Raw genomic sequence first — 26,383 nt, 5'->3', positions numbered from 1 at the left:
GAGAGCAGGTGTGTTCAATATTCCGGTGACTGACTGGTGTGATGTCAGTGTGTGGTGCGTTCTGGGTAGTGCAGTCTGGAGACTGGAGATTGCAGGTAAAGCTGAGTGTGGGAGAGACAGGATTAGTAGATTAGTAGATCACACATTACGATCAGTATGATGTTCTTTTGTCTGAAATAGGCCTGCAATGATTAGTCGATATAATTGACAATGTCGAGTATTTAAATGTGTCGACTAATCGTTAATTTGTTACAGTACCACATGACCAGAGGTTGAAAGTAATGAATTACATTTACTCAGGTTACTGTAACTAAGTAGATTTTATGAGTAATTTGTAATTTAGGAAAAAAAGTAGTTTTTAAAATAGGTAACTTTACTTTTACTCAAGTACATTTTGCCACAAGTAATTTACTTCACTACATTGGAAAACTCCCAATTACTGAGTAAAATATAAATTGCTGTAAAAAAAACCCAATCATCTGAATAAAACATTTTTTCAGAGATTTTTAGATGAGTACTTTTACTTTTACTTGAGTAGAATTTTAGCAAAGTAAAGGTACTTTTCCTTAATTACAGTTTTTCAGTACTTTCTCTCCCTCTGCACATTACACAAAGTGATGGGCACAGAAGTGCAATAGGAGATGGGTACATGGCTCACTCCAAAAGTGCCCAAACACAACAGAATACATTTTTTACCACTAAATATCAGTACTCTCCACTTTTAAACAACATCTAGACATTTAAATGCCTTTTAAATATTTTAAATATTCAGCTGTTTCTATCGTTTTATCATTCTATCGTAGAGATGGAGAACATGGCAGAAATAATCGTTGACTAATCAAAAGATTAGTAGACTACCAAAATAATCATTAGTTGCAGCCCCAGACTGAAATTATGTGTTAGTTTTATGCCCAATGTAGGGGGACACACGCCTTTCAAAAAATTCCACTTTTACCTGCTGTTTGAACATAAACATAGTGTCAGAAACTTGTTAAAGTCAATGACTGAAGTTTACATATAAGCCTGAGTGGTATTCTTAATAACTGGTAAAAGATAATTGTTAAAATTGTTAAAATTTCATTACTTGTTGTCTACTCTGTTTCATCTTCATAGCCTCAGTGCAGCGCTAACAAAGCAAGCTTTAAAAAGCTACAGATTTTTAATGGATGAGAGGTGAGAAAATTGATCATGAGAACAAATAACTCTGTTAGTTTTTATTGTGTGTGCTGTAAAATGAGAAATACAGAAGAAGAAGAAACTTCTCTAAAAGTCTGAGGTGTTGAAACTATGAGTTTGGCAATATTTACAGCTGTGTCTATGTACCCATACAGGCGGTTTCAGTAGGTTAGTCATGGCTGACTAAGGTTCAGTTTGTACTGTTAGAGTTGTTAGAGTTCTTGTCAGTGTTTGATGTAATGAAGAAACTGAGGGTCTGATTATAGTCTGGCACTGATGTGCTGCTGTTAATGTGATAATAGGCATCAGTTTTTACAGTGTGATCTTCAGTGTGAGGAAAGGGCTGTAGAACTAAAAATGAGGATAATTAAACACTTTTGATTTCAGTGAACCTAATTGACTTTGTCTTTCGTAGAGAAAGAAAGATATGTTGGAGTATTTATGAGAAAGTGAGATTTATTAACTTTTTTTTAAAGAAACTAGTTGCTTGTGTTATTGTTATCCAATGTATTCATTCAGTAACTGATTCATATATAGACTAATATGTATAATATATACACAACCAGTCAAAAATATACACAATATATTTTTATTTTTTTAAGCTTTTAAGGTTAAGAAATGGTACAGATTTTGGTACAGATTCCACTAAACTGTAAGGGTGTATTTATATGGGTGAGAGCAGGTGTGTTCAATATTCCGGTGATTGACTTCCTGGAGATGCCGTGTGCATGTGATCATGAAACTGGTGTGATGTCAATGTGTGGTGCATTCTGGGTAGTGTAGTCCTGCAACTGTAGATTGTAAGTAGAGCTGAGTGTGGGACAGACAGAAACTGAGCCTTGGAAACATATTAAAATAAAAACAACAACAACAAAAAAAGAAATCAATACTGTTTTGTAAAGAAGAATGGTCCAAAATATCTTCAACCAGAAGCCAGACTCTCATTGGAAGCTATAGGAAGCATTTAGAGGCTGTTATTTCTGCAAAAAGGAGATCTACTAAATATTGATGTCATCTGTTGGGGTGCCCAAATTTATGCACCTGCCTAATTTAGTTTAAAGAATTATTGCACACTTTCTGTAAATCCTATAAACTTTATTTTACTTCTCAAATATCACTGTGTTCATCTGCTATATGATATATTTAACTGGAATTCATGATCTAAACCACCAATGATTTATAAAGGGAAAGAAAATCTGAAAATGATTAGGGGTGCCTAACTTATTTTGTGTCCAGATTTATATTTTGCAATAGTTAACATAAGAGATGGCTTTTTTTTTTAAATAGATAAAAATATGCAAAAAAATGTAAATAAGTTTACATTTCACTGTTTACTGCAGTACATGGTGTATGAACTACATCAGAGGGGAAATATACTGTAAAACAGTACATGGAGCAATCTGTAAGTTGCACAACTCTCTGTTTAAAAATAAATTGACAAAATGAAACCCATCCTTTCTTCTTCCGTTTTTGTTCTACCCACTGTACTGAAGTCGTACAGAACCGTGAGGTTTATAGTGTAGTGTGGTGTTAAGCGTTACACACCTATTGATTTTGATTCATGAAGTGAGTGTATCGCCATAGCCAGATCCAAAAGCTCTCTGAGGCATTGAAGGGTGAATGAAGGGTGTAGATACAGAGAAATCTGAGAAGAAAGGAAAATTCCAAATTCATATTTATGGTGAGTGTGTGTGTGTGTGTGTGTGTGTGTGTGTGTGTGTGTGTACGTGTTTGTGATACAAATATTTTTGTATAAAACATGAAGGATTCTTAGAAAAACGTTCACTGTATTACAAAAAAAAAAAAAACATAAGGTGCCAGATCAATCCAGTGATGGTATTCTATAGCCTGTATTAAAAATGATAAATACATTTTAAAAAATGTAGGAAAAAGGTTTAGCAGCAGGAGTTTCCATTGAGTTATTGCCTAATGATTATAATTATGAATGATTATAACTATGCCTAAATTATAAAAAAAAAAAAAAAAAAACACTATATCACTACATAACACAATCATTTTGAGCTTTTCAGTCATTCAGTCAGAAGAAAAAATCTGCGGTTAGGCCCGCTCCATGCTGTTTACACGCTGAGCAGGGTATGTGCAGCGTTCACTGTTCGCAGCCATGGGACTCCTCGACTACTGTAATGCCATACTAACTGGCCTCCCGGGCCTGTGTAGTAAAACCACTCCAAATGATCCAGAATGCAGCAGCACATCTGGTCTTCAACCAAAACGGGCACATGTCACCCCGCTGCTCATTGAGCTCCATTGGCTACCAGTTGATGCTCGCATCAAATTCAAACCCACTACAATCGCCTACAAGGTGATGACAGAACAGCTCCTTCCTACCTGCACTCGCTCCTGAAGGCTTATGCTACCTCCCGGCCGCTGCGCTCCTCCAATGAACGTTGCCTCGCTTTACCAAACACACATTCACACAAAGCAATCCAGACTGTTCTCATACAGAGTTCCCCAATGGTGGAACAAACTATCTTCCACTACCAGATCAGGAGAATCTCTCGCTACCTTTAAGAAACTCCTGAAGACAGAGCTCTTCAAAGAGCACTTACTCTCCTAACACCTCTAACTAACTACCTTCTACTACCAGATCAGGAGAATCTCTCACTATCTTTAATAAACTCCTGAAGACAGAGCTCTTCAAAGAGCACTTACTCTCTTAACACCTCTAACAAACTACCTTCCACTACCAGATCAGGAGAATCTCTCACTATCTTTAAGAAACTCCTGAAGACAGAGCTCTTCAAAGAGCACTTACTCTCCTAACACCTCTAACAAACTAACTCCTTCTAACCTCATTTCCTTCTTCCCCTCCTTCACTCCTCTATCCCTTTATTTCCCTTTGACCTCCTTTAGGCCCTGTCTGAAGACGTTTTTACCTTCTGTTACTTTTGTACTTCACTATTGTTAGTTGCTTTGGACAAAAGCGTCTGCCAAATGTAATGTAATGTAATGAAGTGTAACATGAACACAGCATAAGGAAATCTTAAAGGAATAGTGTAGACATTCCTGAATACTGGCTGTTACATATTTCACCCAGACCAGAGACTGTAAAAAAAGATGGACGCCGTGTGACAGTTCCCATTCATTCAATGAAAATGAAGCCAAAATCTTCCACCATGTTGGCGATCTCTGATACCCGAGTCTGCGCAGTAGAGACCAGAGGAGGGAGAAAGACTGTGGAGAGACAGCCTACTCATTTAAATAAACCCGCCCCTGAGGGCTGACTTGCGGTCACAGGCTGCAGAGGTCCCGCCCATAACCAGCCCTTTTACAATAACCACACCTTTTTTGAATAGAGATGAATAACGTTTTAAAAAATGAGTTCTGTGGGGATATAAAAATTTGACAATATAAGCAGAGGTTACACTAGCTGCTGCATTTAAATAATGGAGGTAGAATTACAGTATATTAGAATAAAACGTGATTGAAAGTTGTCTGTTTTGCCATTGAAACCTATGGGGATGGGGGGATTGTACAGCTTTCTGCAACCGAACAGCAGGGGGCGCCCGACCTGTGGTGGCTTCACTTTTGAGAGACAGTGCTCAGTCCAGCTATATACAGTCTATGACCCAGACCATTTAAATGGCCATCCCCCCAAATTGTGAGCATGTGTGCAATACCAAACACTTCCTGATATTTTTATACTCATTAGCAAAGTTGTAATTCAGAAATCCTTACAGACCTGGGCATTGTACGGCCTTTGTCTATCTCTGTCCGGCTTACGCTTAAGCAACACTGCTGACGCATCATTAGCATTAGCCACTAACTGCGCTAAGTTCTAGCTCTTTTGCTGTTCAGGGGTGAGTATTATCGGCCTGTAGCCTGCTGCTAACCACTATTGCTAGCACTGCTGGAGCAGCATTAGCATTAGCCACTAACCATGATAAGCGCTAGCCCTTTGGCCGTTTAGAGGCGAGTATATCAGACTGTAGCTGGTATGTTTATCATGTAAAAACAAGCTACGTTGGATGAACAGCTGGCTAATATCGCCCTGGCTTAATGGAACACTCAGGGTTTCTCTGTGTAGCTATGTTGGTTTGCATTAGCCACTAACCACTAAAGGCTTATTTGTTTTGTCAGGTTTGTGGTGGGTCTGGAATCACTAGGTTTGAAGCAGAAACACCCATGGATTTACTTACCCACTCAATCCTTGGGTCAGTTTAACACAGTCAATTAAGCTACCATCTGTACTGTTAGTGGGTTTAGGAGGAAACTGGACTACCCTGAGTATACAACCCAGGAAGAACACAGACAGTTACTGTAATGGTGATGGAACGTACCACCCCAGGCACTTCCTGTTTCTCCACTGTGCCATTCATGTCATAAATCCCAGTGGCAAAATAAAAGTGATAAATTAAATTGATGAGAATGAAGCAGAAAGAGGAACTACTGATAATAACTAAGCTTGGATAGACTCATTAGATAAATACATCGTGACCCTGACCTGAATGAAGCAGATAAGCAGACGGATGGATGGATGGATGGATGATATTATATCTAATTTAAATGTGTGTTGATCCACACTGTCAGCCAGCCAGTTCTGTACTCTGATCACTGTTGATTAATAAGGTTAGTGTGAGGTTGTGTGAAAACAGAAGAGTGACACAGCAGAGCAGACGTGTGTCAGATCTAAATCCGGCCTAATTTAGATCTGCTCTGCTGTAGGAAAAAAATAAAAGCACTAAATACACTGGTGAAGTTTTCTCACAAGCCACTCACCATCCTCTGTGACCAACAGTTTAAAAAAAGGTTTTAAACCGTGCTTTAGAGAACTGAAAGTTGTTCTAGTTTAGAGAACTGAAAGGTTCTTTGATAGCACCTATTTTAATGTACAGCTCTGGGGAAAAAAAAATAAAAGACTACTTAAAAATGATAAGTTTCTTTGGTTTTACCAAATTAAAAACCTCTTGAATATAATCAAGAGGAAGATGGATGATCACAAACCATCAAACCAAACTGAACTGTTTGATTTTTTGCACCAGGAGTAAAGGCATAAAGTTGTCTTAAAGCAGTGTGTAAGACTGGTGGAGGAGAACACGCCAAGATGCATTAAACTGTGATTAAAAACCAGGGTTATTCCACCAAATATTGATTTCTGAACTCTTAAAACATTATGAATATGAACTTGTTTCTTTGCATCTTTTTTTTTTTTTCAGCCATCTCTCATTTTCTGCCAAAAATGCTAAATGACAATATTTTTATTTGGAATTTGGGAGAAATGTTGTTCATAGTTTATAGAACAAAAGAATAATGTTCATTTTACTCAAACATATACCTATAAATAGCAAAATCAGAGAAACTCAAGTAGTCTCTTCATTTTTTCCAGAGATGTATATGTAATGTCATAGAAGAATTATGGTTGTTTCCATAAAGAAGCTTGTTTCAGCCTGAAGGATCATTTAAATCTTTTCACACAAAAGTCCTTTACCAACTTCTTCACAATTGCACTTTGAATACATCTGTTCTTTTTTTCTCAGAACCTAATTTCGAGAAGAACCTGTATTTTAAGAAAGCAGAGTACATAATTGAGTTAGTTAGGCTATTCCTTTGTCTTTATTTATTGTTCCCACAGCACACCCTCCCACATCCACCCACACAGTGAACACCTGAAGTGCAGAAAAGTACAATAAGTGTAAATCATGCATACATTCAGGCACTGCTTTCTCACGCAATGTGTGCGAAAGGCCCTAAAGGCATTTGACGTGCTATTGCTGTGAATTGAGTTCTTGACCTCGCCAACTTCTCTACAATGGAGGACTATAGAAAGCAATACTGCCGAGATTCTTGCTGTTCCTTGTGCTTTTTTATAAATATAGAGGCATTACCTTTTAAAGGCGCCCTATTCATTCCTTAAGACATTGTGTGACCATTTTTTTCCCATTCTGCGTCACTTGCTGTGGCCAGATTATAATAAAGTATTATTAAATGCTCTTATAAATTCACATACAGTAAGGAATATACTGTTCAGCTTGGTGTAGATGTCAAAAACACCCCTCTATTAATTTCAGTTTAGTCCAACAACAAATAAGAACAAATTCTTCAATTTGTACAGTTTTAAAATATATTTCTGAGGAGAAATTTTCCTTATAATACCATAATATCATAAATACTGTCTATATGTAAATATAGGGGCTGTCAGTCCTGAAGCTTTCAGTCTGCATTCTCTGGACTTCCAGCATGCACCCACACTGGATTTCCCTGACTCTGCTGATCATGTTGTTACGAAGGAGGGAGGGATGGACGTAAGTTCAAATATTTTATTTAAACAAACAAGATAAAATAAAACAGTAAACAAAACACGGGTAACGCAAAAAACAAGGCAACGAGAATATAAAACTAGAACAAAGACTAAGAAAAACAGACTACTAAACTGAGACTAGGATACATACGGACAGCAAGGACACGAACGGACAGCGAGGATACGAGGATACAAAAGACTCGACACTGAACATTCAAACAGAGGGGCTTAAATACAAGAGGAGAGTGAGAAACACCTGGGCTTGGATGACGAGGGGGCGGGGTTACAAACAGGACACAGGTGAGAACACTAATGCTATAGGGCAGGGCTGGGGCGGAACTAGGGTGGAGACAGATACTAAATACAACAATAGCACATGGCTGGGAAACATGACAGGTAAACAGAGGGGCAGGAGCACAAGAGACCAAATGAGGGAGAAACAGAAGACAGACATGGGCTAAGGTGTTACACATGTAAAGCTACAGCGTTCCTGCTCCCCCACTTACTGATTGTTTGCACCTGTTCTGTCTGTTTGCTCTGTCTCTTGCAGAGTATTGAATCTAGTTTTCTAGCTCTTCTACAACGTGTTTGATTTGTATTTCTGCCCTTTTGTTACGGACCCTTTTTTTGCTTTGCCCAGTTTAATGTTTGTTGTTGTATTTTTGATTTCCCCTTTTTCTGTGTTGGATTTAACGTGTATGGTCCTGGCTTGCTTCTCTACTCTCTCTGATATGTTGTTTATTCTCCCTGACTGTATTTTGTTAGCTATGCCCGTCTACAGTAACTCATGTAACCTTAACCACTTGGTTAATAAACTTCCTTCTACCTAAAGTTAAAAATGATTAACCTTCCTATTATGTTTGCGGTCAATTTGACTCCATTCCATGTTTAACGCCTTTAAAATAAGCAGTTAATATCATTTTATTTACTTCATATTTGGTGACTTTTCCTAATTTAATGGGGACAACTGGGTAAACATAACATTAAGGTGATGGTATGATTTTGTATACATCGGTGTTGTTTGGGGTCAGTTTGACCCCAGGCTGTTTTAGCTGAATAAATCATTTTAAAAAATCTGAATTTTACACACATTTGTGTGAAATGATGTGAAGGTCACTTGACATGAAATGTTATAATCTTAAAACAACTTTAGAGTCCTAAAATAACATTATTATATCTGTATTAGAGCAAGAAACACTGATAGTTTGTTCGACAGGGGGGTGGAGAAAACATAATTCTCATGAGAACTTTGATATTTCTCATTCAGTGGAGATCCAAATTAAAATTACAATAGTACCATACTCTTCGCATTATAAGGCGCATTAAGCAACACTAGTAAGGATGCCTACATCAAAGTAAGCAAGGGTGTCGCCATGTTAGAGCTTCCGTTTATTTACAGTAAGCTTAGATTCCCAATATTTTGCCTAAGGGTGAGTTTTCAGTAAAGTTTCTCCAGCACTAAGGCTGGGTGGAGCAGCTTTGGCATTAGCATTAGCTGCTAACCACAGCACTAGTGGGACGTAGTGGTTCCTCAGTCTAGTAGCTCTAGAATGAGGAACCCTGAGTGTTCCGGTAAGGTAGGGTGCTATCAGCTAGCCGTTTGTCCCACTACATTCCGATATACTTGCCTCTGAACAGTGAAATAGCTAGCGCTGCGGTTAGCAGTGTGATGAAGACAATAGTTGTCTTCATCACCAGCATAGATACTTACTGTATTACTTACTTTTTATACCTATTGATACGTACCTGTATTACTCACCTGTTATACCTATTTGTAGCACCTGTTATACTTACCTTTTTATACCTTTTTTTGTCTCTGGGGCAAGCTGAAGGGGCCCTTGGCTACCTCAGGGAGGGGTAAGGGGTAGAGTAATCCCTAAAAGATAATACATCAAAAACGGTAATGTTAGCATTGATATATGTTCATGTCGACATTTGTAAAATCGTTCTCTTTATTAAGGCCTTATGTAAATAGTTATAATTACTTCATGTCTGTTAGTCTAGCCATTTTCCCCTGTAGGTCTAGAAATGATGTGATCCATTATAGTAGGGGCGGGGTTAATTGATTAAGAGGGACTGGGTAAGCTTAGGTTGGGGGGGCTGGCTCAGTTATGACTGACCTGATGCTGAGAGGGGGCACAGGTGCGGGTCGAGCTGGTACCGAGTTTTGAACCTATGGCCTTGCGGCCTTGGTTTAATTACCTGAACTGAAACTAGTCAGGAATTTAAACTGCGTTTATTTTTTTCGTTTTTACACAGTTTTTGTTTGTATTTTTTTCACACGCACTGTAAATAAAAACTCACCATTTGAACTGCTGGATTCACTGCATTTTTTTCCCTTGGTCACTACCTACTCGCTGATTTTGTGTCCCTGAGCTCGGGGTTCGGCGAGGCAGCGTCACAAGCAGCTAATGCTAATGCTGCTGCACCCAGCCTTACATCTGGAGAAAACTTCACTGAAAACTCACCTGTAAAAAGCTGTACTTCAATGGAGTGGCTTTACTGCTCCTTACAACCTGACTGTTACATAAGGTGCACTGTAGATTTTGGGGAAAATAGCCCGAAAAACATGCTAAATATTATTTATCACGGTAATCCTTGGAACAGTATAATATCCATTAAAAACAATAATCCTTACAGGCTTAATTTTATGTTCATCAGCCTTAATTGTAGTCCTAAAGATTTTTACCAGATAGTTTGTTACAGATTTGGAGAGAGACTATAGATAGTTTAAAGGAAGCGATAAAGTATACAATCCAAATGACGCGACACCTAAAATAAACATAGCAAACTGTGGTAACATCACAGTTTCACAATTACTCTACTTCTGCTTTCACTAGAAGAAGTAGAGTCAGCTTTTTTGGCCTTGTTTAGTAAGTGATGTATGCTCCATGCCTTTATCTGCCTTTTAATATGTTAATTTCATGAGTTTTATGCATTAGTTGCGCTCAAATATTAACGAGACTTCTGCTGTGATCTCTAATTCCGAGGATGGATCTCCATATACAGAAAATTTACAAACAAACACAAAACACATGAATAGTCTTGAATAATCTAAACTATTCCACTCTAGCTCTGGCTGTATGTTTAGAGTCATTGTCTTGCTGGAAGGTGAATCTTCTGCTTGCCAGTCTCAAGTCTTTTGAAGCCTCCAACAGGTTTTCTTCCAGGATTGTCCTGTATTTAGAACCTGAATCTTCTGTCATGTGATCACCTTCAGCCAATCAAAGACAGTTTTCATTCCCAGTCACCTGACTACTAAATTACTGTCATTTATTAGTTATTTAAAATAGTTCATTTTAGTACAGTTTAGTACACTTAGCTTAATTTAGGTAAGACTTTTGTACTATTTGCATACAATTAAAGTATAATAAGTACAACAAAAGTTTAGCACTCTCTAAATATACTGATTAATACAATGTGGCTACAAGTTTACTTTAGTGCAATATAGCATAATAATGCTGTTTAGTATACTTTAATTTACTTATTTTACTTAGGAACACTTTCTTAAGAGAAATTCAAAGGAATTAGTGGACTTGCCTTTGAACATGCTTTTTAAATGTCACATGAGTTTTGGTAAGAAACTTTTTTGGATTAGAAACCTTGAAAAAAAAAAGCTGCTTGAGATTGACTAGTGCATGTTTTGAATAGTTAAATATGAGTTATTAGATTAAAAAAAAAAAGATTAAAAAAAATGAGTTTAATTTGGAATAATTACAACAAGCAAACGGCAACCATTCGTTGGAATGGCCCATTAGTTGCACTCAAATGTTAATGAGATTTCTGCTGAGAATGAATCTCTATACACAGCACAGTCTGCGTCACGCTAAAAACCTTTACATTAACAAACTCGTCCCACATGCCTGTATCAGGGGAGGCCTGCTGCAGGAGTGTGTAAGAGGTTTTTTGGCAGCCGGATCTGCTCTGTGTTTATGAGTGTGTGTAAGTGTGTGTGAGTGTGAAACACACTGATAGTGCTGGAGTAGTGCAGGAGCTGCTGGACTCTGGGCCGGACTCCAGAGACACATGTTTGCCCAGTGTTTCGCCCGGCTATTTCTGGCCAGCGTGGTTTTGATTGGATCAGAAAGCAGCAGCACCCTCGGTCACCTTGGCCTTGGGTTACCCAGCACCTTTATTTACAGTACAGCCCCTATCTGACTTGTTGGAGTTACCCTTTAAAGGGTCCACATCCTAAACTTTTCTCCACTTCTACCAAACAGAATGCCTAATTTTCCTAAACCAATTTAACTAAACCAAAATGTTCCAGCCTCTCCTGATTCCATAAAATTACTGGGTTGTGAAATGTTCCAGCTGGTTTTGAAAAATGGCCTAAGCTGGCTCTTTAATGATCAAGGTGGTCAAATGCCGGAGATCCGATTTCAACCTGCAGTTACTTACACAAGAAAGCTAACGCTAACTAGCTGGTGTAAACAGAGCTGTAAGCTCCTCCTTAGCTATAGATCCTTCTGCTGTAGCCCAGGTTCAGCGCCACCTGTGGGCGGTCCTAAGACGAGGTGGGCGAGGCCATGAAGTCACTAGTTGACGTAGACACCCTAACGAATCTCTGATCAACTTGTATTTCTGAGGATTTTCTTTTACTTGCTTGACAAAGGAGGCTAAGAAAGTTTCACAAAGAACAAGAAAAAAATGGATTTTAGCAGAAGGAGACCTTTAAATGATTTTACTGAGATTTAAATTGATCAATAGATCAATATAAAAGTAGCACATGACTGTGAAGTGGATTGAAAATCAACTAAATTAACTAAAAATCTGTGCAATAGTATTCTGCCCCCCCGATGCATACTTAGTAAAGCCACCTTTCAATGCAATTACCGCAAGTATTTTGGGGTATGTCTCTATCAGCTTTGTGCGTCTAGTGATTTTAGAGCTATTTTAACACATGAATATTCTTTGATATATACTAGTGCTGGGCGGTATTACCAAAACTGTATATATCACGGTATTATTCAAGATTCAGTTTCAGTTCAGTTCAGTTTTGTATTATTTTATGTTATTATTATTTTTTTTATTGCAATACTGGGCTTTAATATAGGTTTGTGCCTTACTGTACTGTTTGGAGTACATACAGTATAATATAAAACCCTAGGGCTTAAAATTAAGGCTTTAATTACTATTGAATTTACTTTGTTCCACAAAATTACACACCATATAGAAATCAGATACACCAATAGTTTCATAAACACTAAAATACTCAAAAAGTGAGTATTAAAAGAGATATTTCTTAAAAGCTCTATTGCACAAGTAAGAGGCATTACAGTATTAAAGTCAGTCACAATTCCCTTCTTTTTCAAGTTATGATAAATTCAGTTGAGTATGCATAAAAATTGCCCTTCAAGCTACAGTATTATTATATTTAAAAGGGCTATAGTTACTGCTCTTGAAGTTTATTTTCACCTTGTATCCAGAGTTTTAGGGAGTTTTTTATGGTCTTTTCTGAGGGAATAATTGCTGTTTGCTGTTGTTTTTCTATTTTACTCGGATAAAAACCCTCATACATTAAGGAACAGAAGCAGGAGCTCCTCAGATAAAGTGCTGGTGAGACGAGCATTTGACTACACAGAACTGTGCTACCATTACTCCAGTGTATTAGCTTGTTTTGCTAACTGGCTAGCATTAGCTTGTGAGCTAAGGGTCATTGTCTTGATGGAAGGTGAATCTTCTTCTTGTCAGTCTCAAGTCTTTTGCAGCCTCCCACAGGTTTTCTTCCAGGATTGTCCTGTATTTAGAACCTGAACCTTCTGTCATGTGTTTACCTTCAGCCAATCAAAGACAGCTTCCTCATTCCCAGTCACTTAACTACTAAATTACTCTTGTTTGTTAGTTATTTATTCTTCTTGTGTAAACATACAGTCTGTTTGCTGTTTTCTTCTTGATTTGCAAAGTATTGCCAGCTCAACCTTTCGCATTGTATACTGGACATTTTGTCCTGTGTTTTGCTTGTCTGTTACCAGTGTTGGGAAGTAACGGATTACATGTAACGGCGTTACGTAATCAGATTACAAATTATAAGTAACTGTCATCCGTTACAGTTACTGCTTCAATAAATGGTAATCAGATTACAGTTACTCTGCTAAAATTAAAGGATTACATTGCGGTACTTTCCTATTTTTGCTCTTCCAACACTGACAAAACGCAAATAACATTTTGCGGTGAAATCGCTCTGATATGAAAGGGAACAGCGGCTCCGCACACACAACGAGACGAAATTAACTGACATTTTGGTCAACGAATAAAAACAAGACGAAAATGTTTGGCAGAGACGAAATCCAATCAGACTGGTTTAGTTCTGTGAAAGGTAGGGACCAGTTAAGAAGAGATCCAATCACTGCTACTTTAGCGAAGGTGGAGAGGCGGGATAAGCGGGGTACTCATCCAATCAGTACCCGCCTCTCCTGCAGTAGCGCCGCGCGCTCAGTTACAAACCCGGGAATTAACCTGTCGTTACGGAGCTCGACTGGAAGTTAACTCGACAGAGTTCAGCAGGGAGAGAGAGAGGGGAGAGGCGATATATTTCTCCTTTGACGTCGCGAAAAACAAGATAACGTGTAAACCGTGTGGAGCGACTCCATCTCCGGTAAAAACACCACTAATCTTTCAGCTTCTGCAGAGCAGAGTCCCACAGATCTCCATGCAGAGATCCGCGTTTTAATACTGATGTTATTTCATGAGCTGATGTGTTTAACTCGGCAGTGCACTAAAACACAGAACTGATACAGAACTCACTCATTAAGATCAGATCATCTGTTTAGTCTCACAGTGGGAAAGATATAGCTAGTGTTAAATCAGCAGCAGGTCAGAAAGGAACTCAATAATATAACCAAAATAAAACAATAAAATAAGTGAATCTATGAACCCAAAAGTCTGTGTAAAGTTTCTTACAGCACTTTCTCATAAGTTTCTCACTTTAACTCATGAAGTCTCTCAGTACATCCTGAGAGCATCTCTACAGGACAGTGTGTGAATGTGTGTTTTTGATCTCATTTATAGACTGTAGCTCCAGTAGGTGTGCTGGGTTACTGCTGGAGATAAAACTAGATCATTTAAAAGCTGTTTTTGCATCTACAGCTCTGTTTAAACTATAATTTAACTATTCAGATGTTTTATGACCTGATTTCTAGAGCAAAATTTTAAATGTAAAATATATATAGTCACACACCTATAATAATAATAATAATAATAATAATAATAATAATAATAATAATAATATACATTAAATCATATATAAATATATTTCACATTCAAACATTAACAATATTACTCAAGTGGTTATTAAACGTTTCATTTCGTATACGTGTAGAGTTAATAATTCAAGGGAACTGATGAAAAAGCATTTACATTTACACCCTTTACATTTTAGTCGACTAAATTTACTGTAATTTTAGTAGACTATATTCTTATGACATTAAGTCGACTAAAACTAAGTCGACTAAATTACTAAATTGTGACTAAAACTAAATGCTATTTTCGTCACAAGACTATGACTAAGACTAAATCAAAATTTGTTGTCAAAATTAACACTGGAGGCAAACCTGCAAGTAGATAGCTTACAGTTGTTGTTACATTGTTTGGTTTTAAATTGTTTTATTATCAATTTATAGAAGTGTTTTCATAAAATTGTTTGATGAAATGGTTTCATAAGTATTTTTATAGAGTGGTTGAAAAGGCTTTTTGTTTATCTATTTGTTTATCTATTTGTTAACTGGAAAGAAAAATAAGTATGTGGTTGCTACATTCTTAAAAAAACGACAATATTGTAAGTAATCCAAAGTAATCAGATTACGTTACTCACTTGAAGTAATGTAACTGATTACGTTACAAATTACATTTTGAGTGATGTAATCAGTAATCTGTAAGGGATTACATTTTAAAAGTAACCTTCCCAACACTGTCTGTTACAGACTCTGATTTGCTTCTTTACTATTTTTCTATCCTTTTTTGGATTGTTATTAGGTCCTAACTGTTTTACTAGCTTTTGATTCTTCTTAGTCTTATGGGATCCGTCTTATTTCACTCCAAAACGTCTGATTTGCTTCGTTACTCATCATAGCATCTCTTCTTATTGTACTTTTTAACTGGTTGTTATAAAACCCTAAACAGAAACATTAAACTCTGACATAAATAAAAAAAACAGAAGCCCAAAAAGCCAGAGAAATGTAGTTTTTCATAATATAAGTCCTTTAAAAGCGGCTTTCTCTCCTCCCAAACACTCTTCCCCTTCTTTGTTCTTACCGAGGCTGATAGTCTTTAGAGGCTGTGTTTGCTGAATGTCCAAATAAATCAGATAATGAAGTTTTAAATGGCTGTTTTAGACTCTCATATGACCTGTAGGAGTTCTCTCTTAGTCAACTGGGTAAATATTTATTGAAATATATAAATATTTACTGATTCTAAACAGATGTTAGAAATATCATTACTCATACCTGGAACTGATTTCCATCTCCTGTTCATTTGTGAATGGCTTATGTAATACATACACAGAATAATTGAATTGTCACACTTGGTGGCTTATATGTAACAACCTTAACATAATATTCCTAATATGATTATCATAATGTGTTTTAAAAATCTGGGTTTAATAGCAAATGTCTGGCTAATGTCTTCCTAACAGTGGCTTCATATTGCATATACTGTAAAATGTGTGCCAAGAGGTGACTTAAGGTCATCAGAGAAGGAGTAGAGTAAAGCAGTAGACTGAAATGTGTTAACAGACATAGAATTGGGTTATTTTTTATGAATTGAATCAAAGAATCAATAAAAATGTAAGTTAAACATTCCAAAGCATAGTTTTCCTCTTTTTGCCCCCCCTTTTTTGTAGTGTGGGCGGGCAGTGTTTTTCCCCCCTCCCGGACGGGATTTGTTCAGTAAGTGAGAGAAAGCAGATCATGGCGGAGGCAATATTAATAATTATTGTAATATGATATTAAATGTTTTTGATGTTGTGCAATTTCTTGTGATATTGTAACTGTCAATTTCTGTCAAATAAAGGCTTTTTTTCCAAAAAAAAAAAGGAAAGCAGAGGTAGGGCCTTCCAAAAAGAAAAAAGATCAAAGTAATTTCACCTCTGAATACTCTAAATTATATTTAAAAAAAGTAAAATTAATTAATATAAAAGTAAAGTTTTGTTATCCTTTGGTGTGTGTGCAAGTTGTTATTTGGCTAATATATCAAATTAAACTGCGCCTAATCAGCAGTTTAGCTCAATTAAAAATAAGTATATTTGATAGCTGGGTCGGATCGAGACCAGATCATGTTCTCACCACAAACATTGGGTGGGGGCAGGGCAGATTACGGGCGGAAATTAGGGTCAAACTTGGTCGTGTAAAAAAATAATATTTATTTAATAATTACGCATTATTGATTGCAAATAAATCATGTGCATTAACACCCTCATTTTTACATGTACAGTCCAAATCTGCTATACTTTGAACAATAAAATCTTAATGTATGACTTATGTATGACAGTATATTATGTTGTTACCAGTAGAGCCTTACTTGTGGTATATAATAATATATATTTATATATAATATATATATAATATATATTAACTATATAACTAAATCCACAAACAAAGCTTCTCTCAGTAGGCAGTCCACACTGATGGTGAGTTAGGGGTGCCCAAATATAATAAATACTCAAATTAATGATTTCAGAAGCCAATATAAAAGTTACGTCTTCAGGAGCCAATAGCAAAGATGTAACTTTTATATTGTGTCTCACAACAAAGCAGTCAATTCTTGGGGAAACTTCTTTAGTCTAACCACCTGTTTTTACTTTAATTTTACAGTTAAATCTACATATATATAAGTGGAACATTGTTAAACATCATTATTTACTGTATGATTTTACTGAAAAAAAAAAAACAGCAATTGGTTACAGTGTCTGTGGTCTGAATACACAATATTACCTTGGGGCTATACTTTTTAAACAACCCCTTGATTCACCTTTCCCCCACTTTTTTAACATGATTTGAACATGTGTGGGTTGATCTGAAGGCCAGGCTTAGTCACGGTTCACACAGGCTAATAAGCGCATTATATTAGCACAGTCTTGATATATTGTATTCCTGTGAAAGTAATGGGCTTGGCTGAATAAAACCTGAATACAGTACATTACTCTTTTTTTAGTGAAACACTGCATTTAGTACATAACTTAACGTGGGTTTAAAATGAAAGGGAATTGGATATGAATAAGGAGGTTGGGAGAGGTCGTAAGTCGTCGTAAGTCGTCGTAAGTCGTCGTAAGTGTGCGTTTATACGTTTATAATGCGTATCTATCTGTCTTTTAAAGGGTATATATGCCTCCGGTGGTGAAAGCGCTGTGAAGGGAGCCGTGCTTTTGTTTGAGGGAAAGTGATGTTTTCACCTTTGGGAAATAAGCTTTACCAGGGTGGTATTATCACTCTGTATACTTTGTATGTGTGTGTGTGTGTGTGTGTGTAGGTGTGTGTGTGGGCGGGTGTGTGTGTAGTAGGCAGGAACAGTGCGAACCTGCCGCGTCTGGCTGCCACTGTAGGTGTCACATTTATAGAGCAGCTGACAGCGATTGTGTAGAGCAGGTCTGGGTGATGTACGATGCTGCTTTACTGGACACCTTATGTGTGACGGACGTTGACAAAGACTTCTGTTGAGTGGGTGAGGGGTGTGTGTGTGTGCGTGTGTGTGTGTGTGTCTGCTTTTGGGAGGTGATGGAACAATTGGGAGTTGAAAAGGTAGGTGAGTGCATTGTGGTATGCACTGAGGCATTAAGTGTGTGTGTGTGGTGAGTGTGTGTGTGTGTCTGTGCTAGGTGCTGAGGATGTTTAGAAGAGGACCTTGTCAGGTGATTTCCTGTGGGATGCTGAGGTGTGTGTGTATTACGCACTAAAGGGAGGCTGGGAGATAAGGTGTGAGTTTTGTGCACATGTTGATATGTATATGTGTGTGTGTGTGTGTGTGTGTGTGTTTCCCATGAGGCCTTTCACAAGCCCGGCCTTCACATGAAGAAGTTGTTTTAATGCCTCCTCTCCTCCTTCCTTAAATTGTGAAACAACAGAAGAAAGTGGATCATGTTCCGTTCACCCCGTGGCGTTCCCGACGGGATTCCGTTTATCATTCCGGAGAGACGTCTCAACCCATATCCATCACTCATGATGTCTCCACTGACTCTCACTCTTCACATCACTGCTTAAAAAACTACGGTGTCACAAGCTGGAGCGCCAAAAGTGATGGGACACAGAAGGGAGACAGAAAAAAAGTAGCACGTCCCGTGACTTTTGGCATGATCCGTGGAAGCTAAAGAACGCTGCACCAAGCTGTGTCGCTTGTCTGTTTCACTTGTCTGGACAAGTCTAGCCAGATGCCGCCGGTCACGATCATTAACACCCACTGCACTGTGGGTCCTCTGTGGGTGGTTATCAATGCCTTCTATGATGTATTTCTGGTACACATGTGACACTGCTGTGGATCGAGGAGTGTTACACACCCACGCCATTATTGTGAGTGGTGAGGTGCTATCTTGTGAGAAAGGTTAAACACATGTTGCCTTGCTCATGCTGCATGAGCACAAAATATATATATAAAAAAAATAAATATATATTATTTATGAAATGTGCATTTGTATTAAATATTGGTAGCTAAATAAAGATCATTAAAATGGTTAAAAATACATTGATTGTAATAAGACATGGTAAATTTAGCTAGCAAGCTACAAACAACCAACCCACCAGAAACACCAACAATCTCTTTCAGACAGCTTCCTCTTGCATCCACAGTTAATCCTGTTGGATGTGGTTGGTCCTTCTTGGTGGTATGCTGACATTACCCTGGATACCGTGGCTCTTGATACATCACAAAGACTTGCTGTCTTGCTCACAGATGCGCCAGCAAGACGTGCACCAACAATTTGTCCTCTTTTAAACTCTGGTATGTCACCCATAATGTTGTGTGCATTGCAATAACTGAACCGTCAACCTCTCTCTTACTGGTGCAATGTGCAATTAATGAAGGCTGGTCCAATTTGAATTTAGGGTTTCATTGTCCAACCCCTGTACATGTTATAGCATGAACCTCGAGTGTATTAATGTGATTATACCACAGTTCCATTTTTGCTGTTTATAAAAAGATTTGGTACCACTTTAAAATTAGACTACCTTTATAAAGGGTTTATAAATGGTTTATAAAGGGGTTTATTAATGGTTATTAATTAGGTTGCAAATACGTTAAAGCATATAAATAACAATTAATAAATTCATATTATTAATTGAGCTGAACATTTGCAAAATAGTAATTCCACACTAATTTATACAGTCAACCTCAGATCTTTCTATATATTGATTTTACTTTGTGTTTTCGATCAGTTAGCATTAAACCTGTCACATTAATATATCTGTAAATATGTTTAACTATTTACTATAAATGAAATGACTAAGCAAAAAGTTGAAATAAATGACTAAGCAAACAACAAATCAATGTTATTTTTTCAATTGATGTGTTGTAACTACTAATTTACAACCTAATCAATAGTAATTAATAATCTACTTCATAAATCATTTATAAACCCTTTATAAGGGTAGTCTTATTTTAAAGTGGTACCAAAGATTTTAAGTTAAAGAAGATGAAAAAAATCGATCTGTTTGGTTATAAACACTCTGCGAGTTACAATAGTTCAATTTCTGCTCTGTTTGTAGCTGCACTGTTTGGTTTGTAAGCGCTACATCGTTGCTAGGTTACCTGTATGTGGTGGAGTAATACAGGGAGAGCTTCGGTCACAGTGCATTAATGGCTGATAATGTCACTCATAAAACTCCTCTCAGCCAATCATATTGCAGGGTCGGAACTAACTGTGGTATAATAGAACATGAACGATTGCCTGTTGCTATGTCACTTTCCTTTGTGCGAGATGCACAAGGTGTACTTTTCCCGTCGTTACGATAGCAAAGACGGAAAGACGGTGCTTGATAGTAATTAGTAATTATCATGACCTGTGGTTTCAGGTTAAAACTGTCCATGTGACCAGACAAGATGGCAGATATCACACCAACATTCAATGTAAGAGGATCCAAACACATATCCAGCAGCCTTTTTAGCTTTTATTGGATATGACAAAAGTCATGGGACATGATACAGCACTTCAATATACAGCTCTGGAAAAAATTAAGAGACCACTTCAGTTTCTGAATCAGGTTCTCTGATTTTTGCTATTTATAGGTATATGTTTGAGTAAAGTGAACAATGTTGTTTTATTCTATAAACTACAGACAACATTTCTCCCAAATTCCAAATATAAAATATTGTCATTTAGAGCATTTATTTGCAGAAAATGAGAAATGTATGAAAAAAAAAAAAAGATGCCGAGCTTTCAGACCTTTTAAGAGTTATAAGAGTTTAGAAATCCATATTTGGTGGAATAACCCTGTTTTTTTATCACAGTTTTCAAGCATCTTGGCATGTTCTCCTCCACCAGTCTTACACACTGCTTTTGGATAACTTTATGCCTTTACTCCTGGTGCAAAAATTCAAGCAGTTCAGTTTGGTTTGATGGCTTGTGATCATCCATCTTCCTCTTGATTATATTCCAGATTATTCTCAATTGGGTAAAATCAAAGAAACTCATTATTTTTAAGTGCTCACTTACTTTTTTTTTAATAACTGTAAACCTCAATTGGCTCAGTGGCTAATTAACTAGAATCCTACTCTTTTTACAGGGCTGTGTGTAAATAAAGTACATTGAACATCTTAAAATGTTCATGTTTTTTTTAGGAAAGTTTGCATTGCTCTATTTTTTCTTTACCAAGGTCAACTTAATTACACTCCCAGTTCACCGGGTAGCTAAGAGCTCTCACAGTTCAAACAGTGTGCAAAACAAAAGCTGTGTTTGCTCACTGACATTAAAGAGGCTTGTTCAGCGGCTCATTGACTCATTGCACAATACTGGTGTATAACAATACTCAACCGATAAAACACTGGCATGTTGATAGTGACTGCCAACTACCAAGTGGAGAGCTTTAATGGTGGTCACTTCTTAAACTGTGTGTGATCTCAGCATCTTTAGGGTCATTTTTCTAACATATTTTTTCTGGCATCAGAAGACTTTATATATATATATATATATATATATATATATATATATATATATATATATATATATATATATATATATATATATATATAAATAATGAGAACTCTGAACTCACCAGGCCTTCCTGTGACTGAGGCCCTTTGTATTTGAATGGCAGTATAGCATCTTAAATCTCAAAATTCTAGAGTTTTCCATGTCAGTGACTGCTGAGTAATGACAAAGCATACAGTAGGCTATTGACGTTGGGGAAGGGGATGGTCTCGGTTCTTGATGTTCTTGGTGTTTTTTGGCACGAGTCCTAGTGTCTAGTGATAGCTGTGTTTGAAAACCAGCAGGTTTTGCAGGACCTAGTGAAAAAAAGTCACATGTTAAGGTTCCAGGTCTTCCAAACTCAACAGGCGGTAGGGTGGCTGTTGTTTAGAGAGTAAAACCCATCGAGGTTGAAAGAAGAAAAAAGCTCTAATGAACCAGAGAAACGACCATCTGGAAACAGAAGGTCATCGTAGAGCCAGAGAATGGAGTGCCTTCATTCAAGGCTGAAAGAAAATCCAACAAAAGGGAGGCACAAACAGATAGTGGAAACCAGACAATCGAAAGTGGTCCAAATCCGATGGTTATTTTAGACTCTTCACACAGTCTTTTTAATGTGATTTATATGTGACATTTGAAAAGCAGCAACGCTTCACGTAAAGTTTCGGTTTCATACCTACCAGAATTACAGGAGTTATAGTGTTCAAGCTTGCTGTAAAATAGTCTTGTTTTTTGACACGTGTTGATATTTTTCTTTTTTTTTAAATGCTGCAGCCACATTCTGCCATTTTATTAGAAACACCAAGCAGTTGCAGCACAAACCTTCTAATATTGCCAGAGGGACTTTATATAAGAGAGACATTAACCCAAATGTTTATGATGTCTGTTTCCTCACTATCCCTCCTCTAAATCTTTAAAAAAGTCAGATAACATTTCTTTAGGGTTGCCAGATAATTGACTAATCTGTAATTGGTAATTGACTAATCTGAAATTAGTTAAATAGTCAACGACTGTTTCTGCCATTCCCCTTTATTGCTTTATGAAGCAAACTATAATCAGGAGATCGCCGGTTTGAATCCTGTTCATATAACTTGCCATCAGCTGCTGGAGCCCTGAGAGAGCACAATTGGCCTTGCTCTCTCTGGGTAGTCAGATTTCGGTCTCCCCCCACATCACTCCTAAGAGTGATGTCAATCAGCACAAGGCATCTGTGAGCTTATGTTTTAGAAACGAGTCGCTGCAATTACTCTAAGTACGCTGGCTTTCGGGGAGTCCTAATGAGTGGGTTGGGTAATTGGCCATGGAAATTGAGGAAAGGGGGAAACATTTGAGAAAAAAAAATTATAATAATAAATGCCCGATGAAGTATAAATGTGGAACATATTGATATGTAGGGAATAAATACTGTGTGTTATCGGCCGTGGTTGGGCACTTTTGAAGACACAGATCCAGTTGAGGGTTTACTGTGTGATTGAGCCCATTATCTCTTTTCTACTTTGTGCACTTAGTGTAGTGTGGAGCTGTTATAAATGTTTAATTATTCACAATTGATGTTTAAATCGACTATATTCATTGTGCAGCCTTAAAGATCACACTGTGACACAAATGAAACATTTGTGTAACATAAGTCAAAAAAGTCACTTTTTGTCACTTTTTTTATCTGCTGTGTGAAAGTAGCCTTGGACACCATTGAGAGGGACTGGTGTTTTCCGAACTGTGGCAGCACTTTAGACCAACAAAGCTAGACTCTGACCCACAAACACACCACCTCAACACTCACCAGCAGCCCATGCAAGGAGATGTATATCAGAAACCACGGAATCATCTTTTCCCTTGAAGCTCTTTCCTCTTTGAATGCTCAATGCACACAATGGAGACACAGTGCTTCTAGTCAGAGCCAGTGGTTTTGATCAGAATGGAAAGATGTGAGGGAAAGTGACCGGCAGTGAAGATGAAAAACTGAACTTGAGTTGCATTACTAGTGAGACAGAGACAGAAAAGGAGCGAGAGTGCAGAGTGGTTTCTTTTATCACGCAGGGGGAAAGTCCCAGCTTCAGAGACGAGAGGAGGCCAGGAAAGCACACAGATGGAAACAAATAAGGCTGGAGTGGAGCGCTTTGGGGGAGGGGTTTTTGGGCAGAGGGAGGGAGAGGGGAGGTGATGGGGTGGAGCCAGGAATAGAAGCTTCCTATCAGGTGGAGGAGAGGGTAGGCAGCGAGTGCCGGGGAAGGAGGGAGCAAGAGAGGGAAGGAGAGAGGGAGAGAAGGAGCGAGAGGTGGACGGAGATGCACACTTTCACAGCCGGTGGTGCAGAGGTTGGTTGTGTTCTAGCAGTGGATCACATCCCTGGTCTAAAGGCTGGGGCACAACTGGGGCCGGCTGACCAACACCAGGGCCAGGCACAATGTCCGAGTCCGGAGCCAACGTCCAGTCTAAGAAAGCCGGAATCCGGGCCGCGGTTATCCTCATTGGACTACTTCACAAGTCCAGGAGACACAAGGAAAGAGAGAGGGAGAAAGGAGAGCAAGAACGGTGGGTGAACTTGTCTGTTCTTTCAGCACCATGTCTACTGAGTTTACCTTCTTTGCGGGCCACTTCTGGGACCACTTGGTCACTCTTGGACTCTTGGCTGGGAATAAGGGTTCCTCAAGAGAGAGTTTGGCTTGGATGTGCAGTTCTTGGAAAACCTTCTATTGGCATTAAAGGTTTTTAGACTGGCATGTGGGTGAACTTCACTGTTTTTATACCCTGACCCTATACCCTTTGTTACCCTTCTTGCAAGAGCATCTAAGGACATCCTTTGGTTGCTAGTAGACTTTAAGTAGAAGTAGAAGGAATATGTGTTCTTCAACAGGTAACCACCTGGCTTATTTGTGCAGTTCTGGCATTGAATCTTTACATTATGTCATTGACAAGGTTCTTTACATTTGAAAAAGGTTCTTTAGACTGGCATGTGGGTAAATGTCTCAACTGGTCGGCTTGGTTTACCTTCCTGGGGGTGCAATAATGTGGCAATAAGAGTAATTCAATTGGCTTGGATGTACAGCTCCTGGAAAAATCTTCCATTGGGATTGAAACCTTAAGTTCTTTAGCTGTCAGAAAGATTCTTTACACTGGCATATCATGTGTAGAAAACGAAGAAAATATGTGAAAAATAGGTGAACTCTTTCAGGTTCTTTCAGCACCTGGTCTGAGTAGTTTACCCTCTTCCTACTTGTGGTACCATTTGGTCACTCTTGGAGGGCACTCTTTTGGTGGGAATAAAACTTCTTTAGTTCGCAAAATATTGGCTTGGGTGTGCAGTTCTGGAAAAACAAAAACTCCCATTGGCATTGAATCTTTGCACTGTCATTTTTAAGGTCCTTTCAATGTTAAAAAGGTTCTTTAGCCTGGCATGTGGGTGAATGTCTCTTTTTTTTTCATCAATGGGTGGCCACTTGGTCAGTCTTGGACTTTAGGTAGAAATTAGGGTTCTTCAATTTGCTTGGCTGTTCAGTTCCAGGAAAAAGCTTCCATTGGCATTGGAACATTAACATTGCATGGAGGTTCTTTAGCTGTCAGAAATATTCTTTATACTGTCATATCTTGTGTGTAAAAGACAGAAAGAAGACAGTAGGTGAACTCTTTCAGGTTCTTTCAGCACCTGGTTGGCTTAGTTTACCCTCTTGGGGGACTACTTGTGGTACCACTTGGTCAGTCTTGGATGGCACTCTTTAGGTGGGAATAAGGGTTCTTCAGTTGGCAAAATATTGGCTTGGGTGTGCAGTTCTGGGAAAACCTTTCATTGGCATTGAATATTTACATTGCATAAAGGCAATTCTTTAGGGTCTCTCTTTGAGGAATTCTTTTTAAGGCAGACCTTTAGGAGTCGTTTCTCTGCTAACTCAGAGGGTTGACTTGCAGGATATTTAAGGTTGTCTCGTGCTCAAGGCGTCCTGTACCCTTTTGTGTTTACCTGCTTTGCCACACCTTCTTTAGCTTCAGGAGGATGTTGATAATTGTCCAATTAGTTGGATCAGGTGTGTTAGAACAAGGACTATGCCACCATATTTGCAAGAGAGGAAGGAGAACATGGATTGCCCAGTACTGGATTGATTAACCTGATGACAAACCCTCGTTAGGGAGAGTTTTTTTGTGTGTCTGTATGCATTTGTTATAGAAACCACTGAGGAACATTTGTACAAGAGAAAAGGCACTTCAGTTGCAAGGACAGGTGTGCATCAGTCACTCCAAAACGAGTGGTAATGGAGAACCCTCGTACAAAAGTGGCCACTCTATCTCCAGGGATGCTCACAAAGAGCATCTCTGTGGAGTATCCAGAATGAGAATCACAGCTCAGAGAAATGGGCTGAGGAGAGAAGCAAGAGAAGGAAACAAAAGGTGAGAAAGTTGAAAGGGCGAGTGTTGGTAAGCTGTTCTTTCCAGTGGGGTTACTGGCCAGAGCAGACAGTGGACATAAGGGAGTTGAGGAAAGGCTGTTTCTATGAGTCTCCCAGTAGACTGGACAGTTTTCAACCTTTTCAAATCTGCCCTTAATTTGCCTCATGCCACCACTTCCCAGCTAGTCCGGTGGAGTCTCTCGGGATAAGCTCTTAAAAATAACAGGTGCTGAAAAGGTTATTTTGGAGGAATGCCTTAGAAAAGAGCTATTCTAAACCCTAAATAGCTTTTCAGTTGAAGGTCTTTTACTTTCTTAAGGTTTTTGGAACCACTGATGGTACCTGGCTTTATTCCTTCCTGTGATGTTTTAGACTTATAACTTAGGAACAGCTTAGCTTAGCAACAACTTTGCATGTAGTTGCTGAACAGTAACCCATCCATCTGTCCATGAGGCTATTTAT

The 26,383-nt window shown here is 38.2% G+C and overlaps 1 protein-coding gene across 8 annotated transcripts in view; it reads left to right on the top strand.

The window, feature by feature from the left end:
• Positions 1-26,383, top strand: part of rap1gap2a (RAP1 GTPase activating protein 2a) — a 208,480-nt gene that overhangs the window by 75,768 nt on the left and 106,329 nt on the right. For 2 of the 8 annotated variants that reach the window (XM_022682437.2, XM_022682403.2), the window contains exon 1: positions 23,772-24,074. The exons of 4 other annotated variants lie outside the window; for them this stretch is intronic. In XM_022682437.2, the coding sequence (XP_022538158.2) occupies positions 23,947-24,074 (128 nt within the window). In that variant the 5' untranslated portion in view covers positions 23,772-23,946. Of the gene's footprint in view, positions 1-23,767; positions 24,075-26,383 lie in introns of those variants that run through there. 2 more of the 8 variants (XM_022682802.2, XR_002651630.2) reach the window with 2 other exon arrangements.

Source organism: Astyanax mexicanus, chromosome 18 (genome assembly GCF_023375975.1).
Source record: "Astyanax mexicanus isolate ESR-SI-001 chromosome 18, AstMex3_surface, whole genome shotgun sequence".
NCBI classification, from domain to species: domain Eukaryota; kingdom Metazoa; phylum Chordata; class Actinopteri; order Characiformes; family Acestrorhamphidae; genus Astyanax; species Astyanax mexicanus.
Note: the sequence above shows the minus strand (reverse complement) of the source record. Positions and strands in the feature narration are given on the sequence as shown.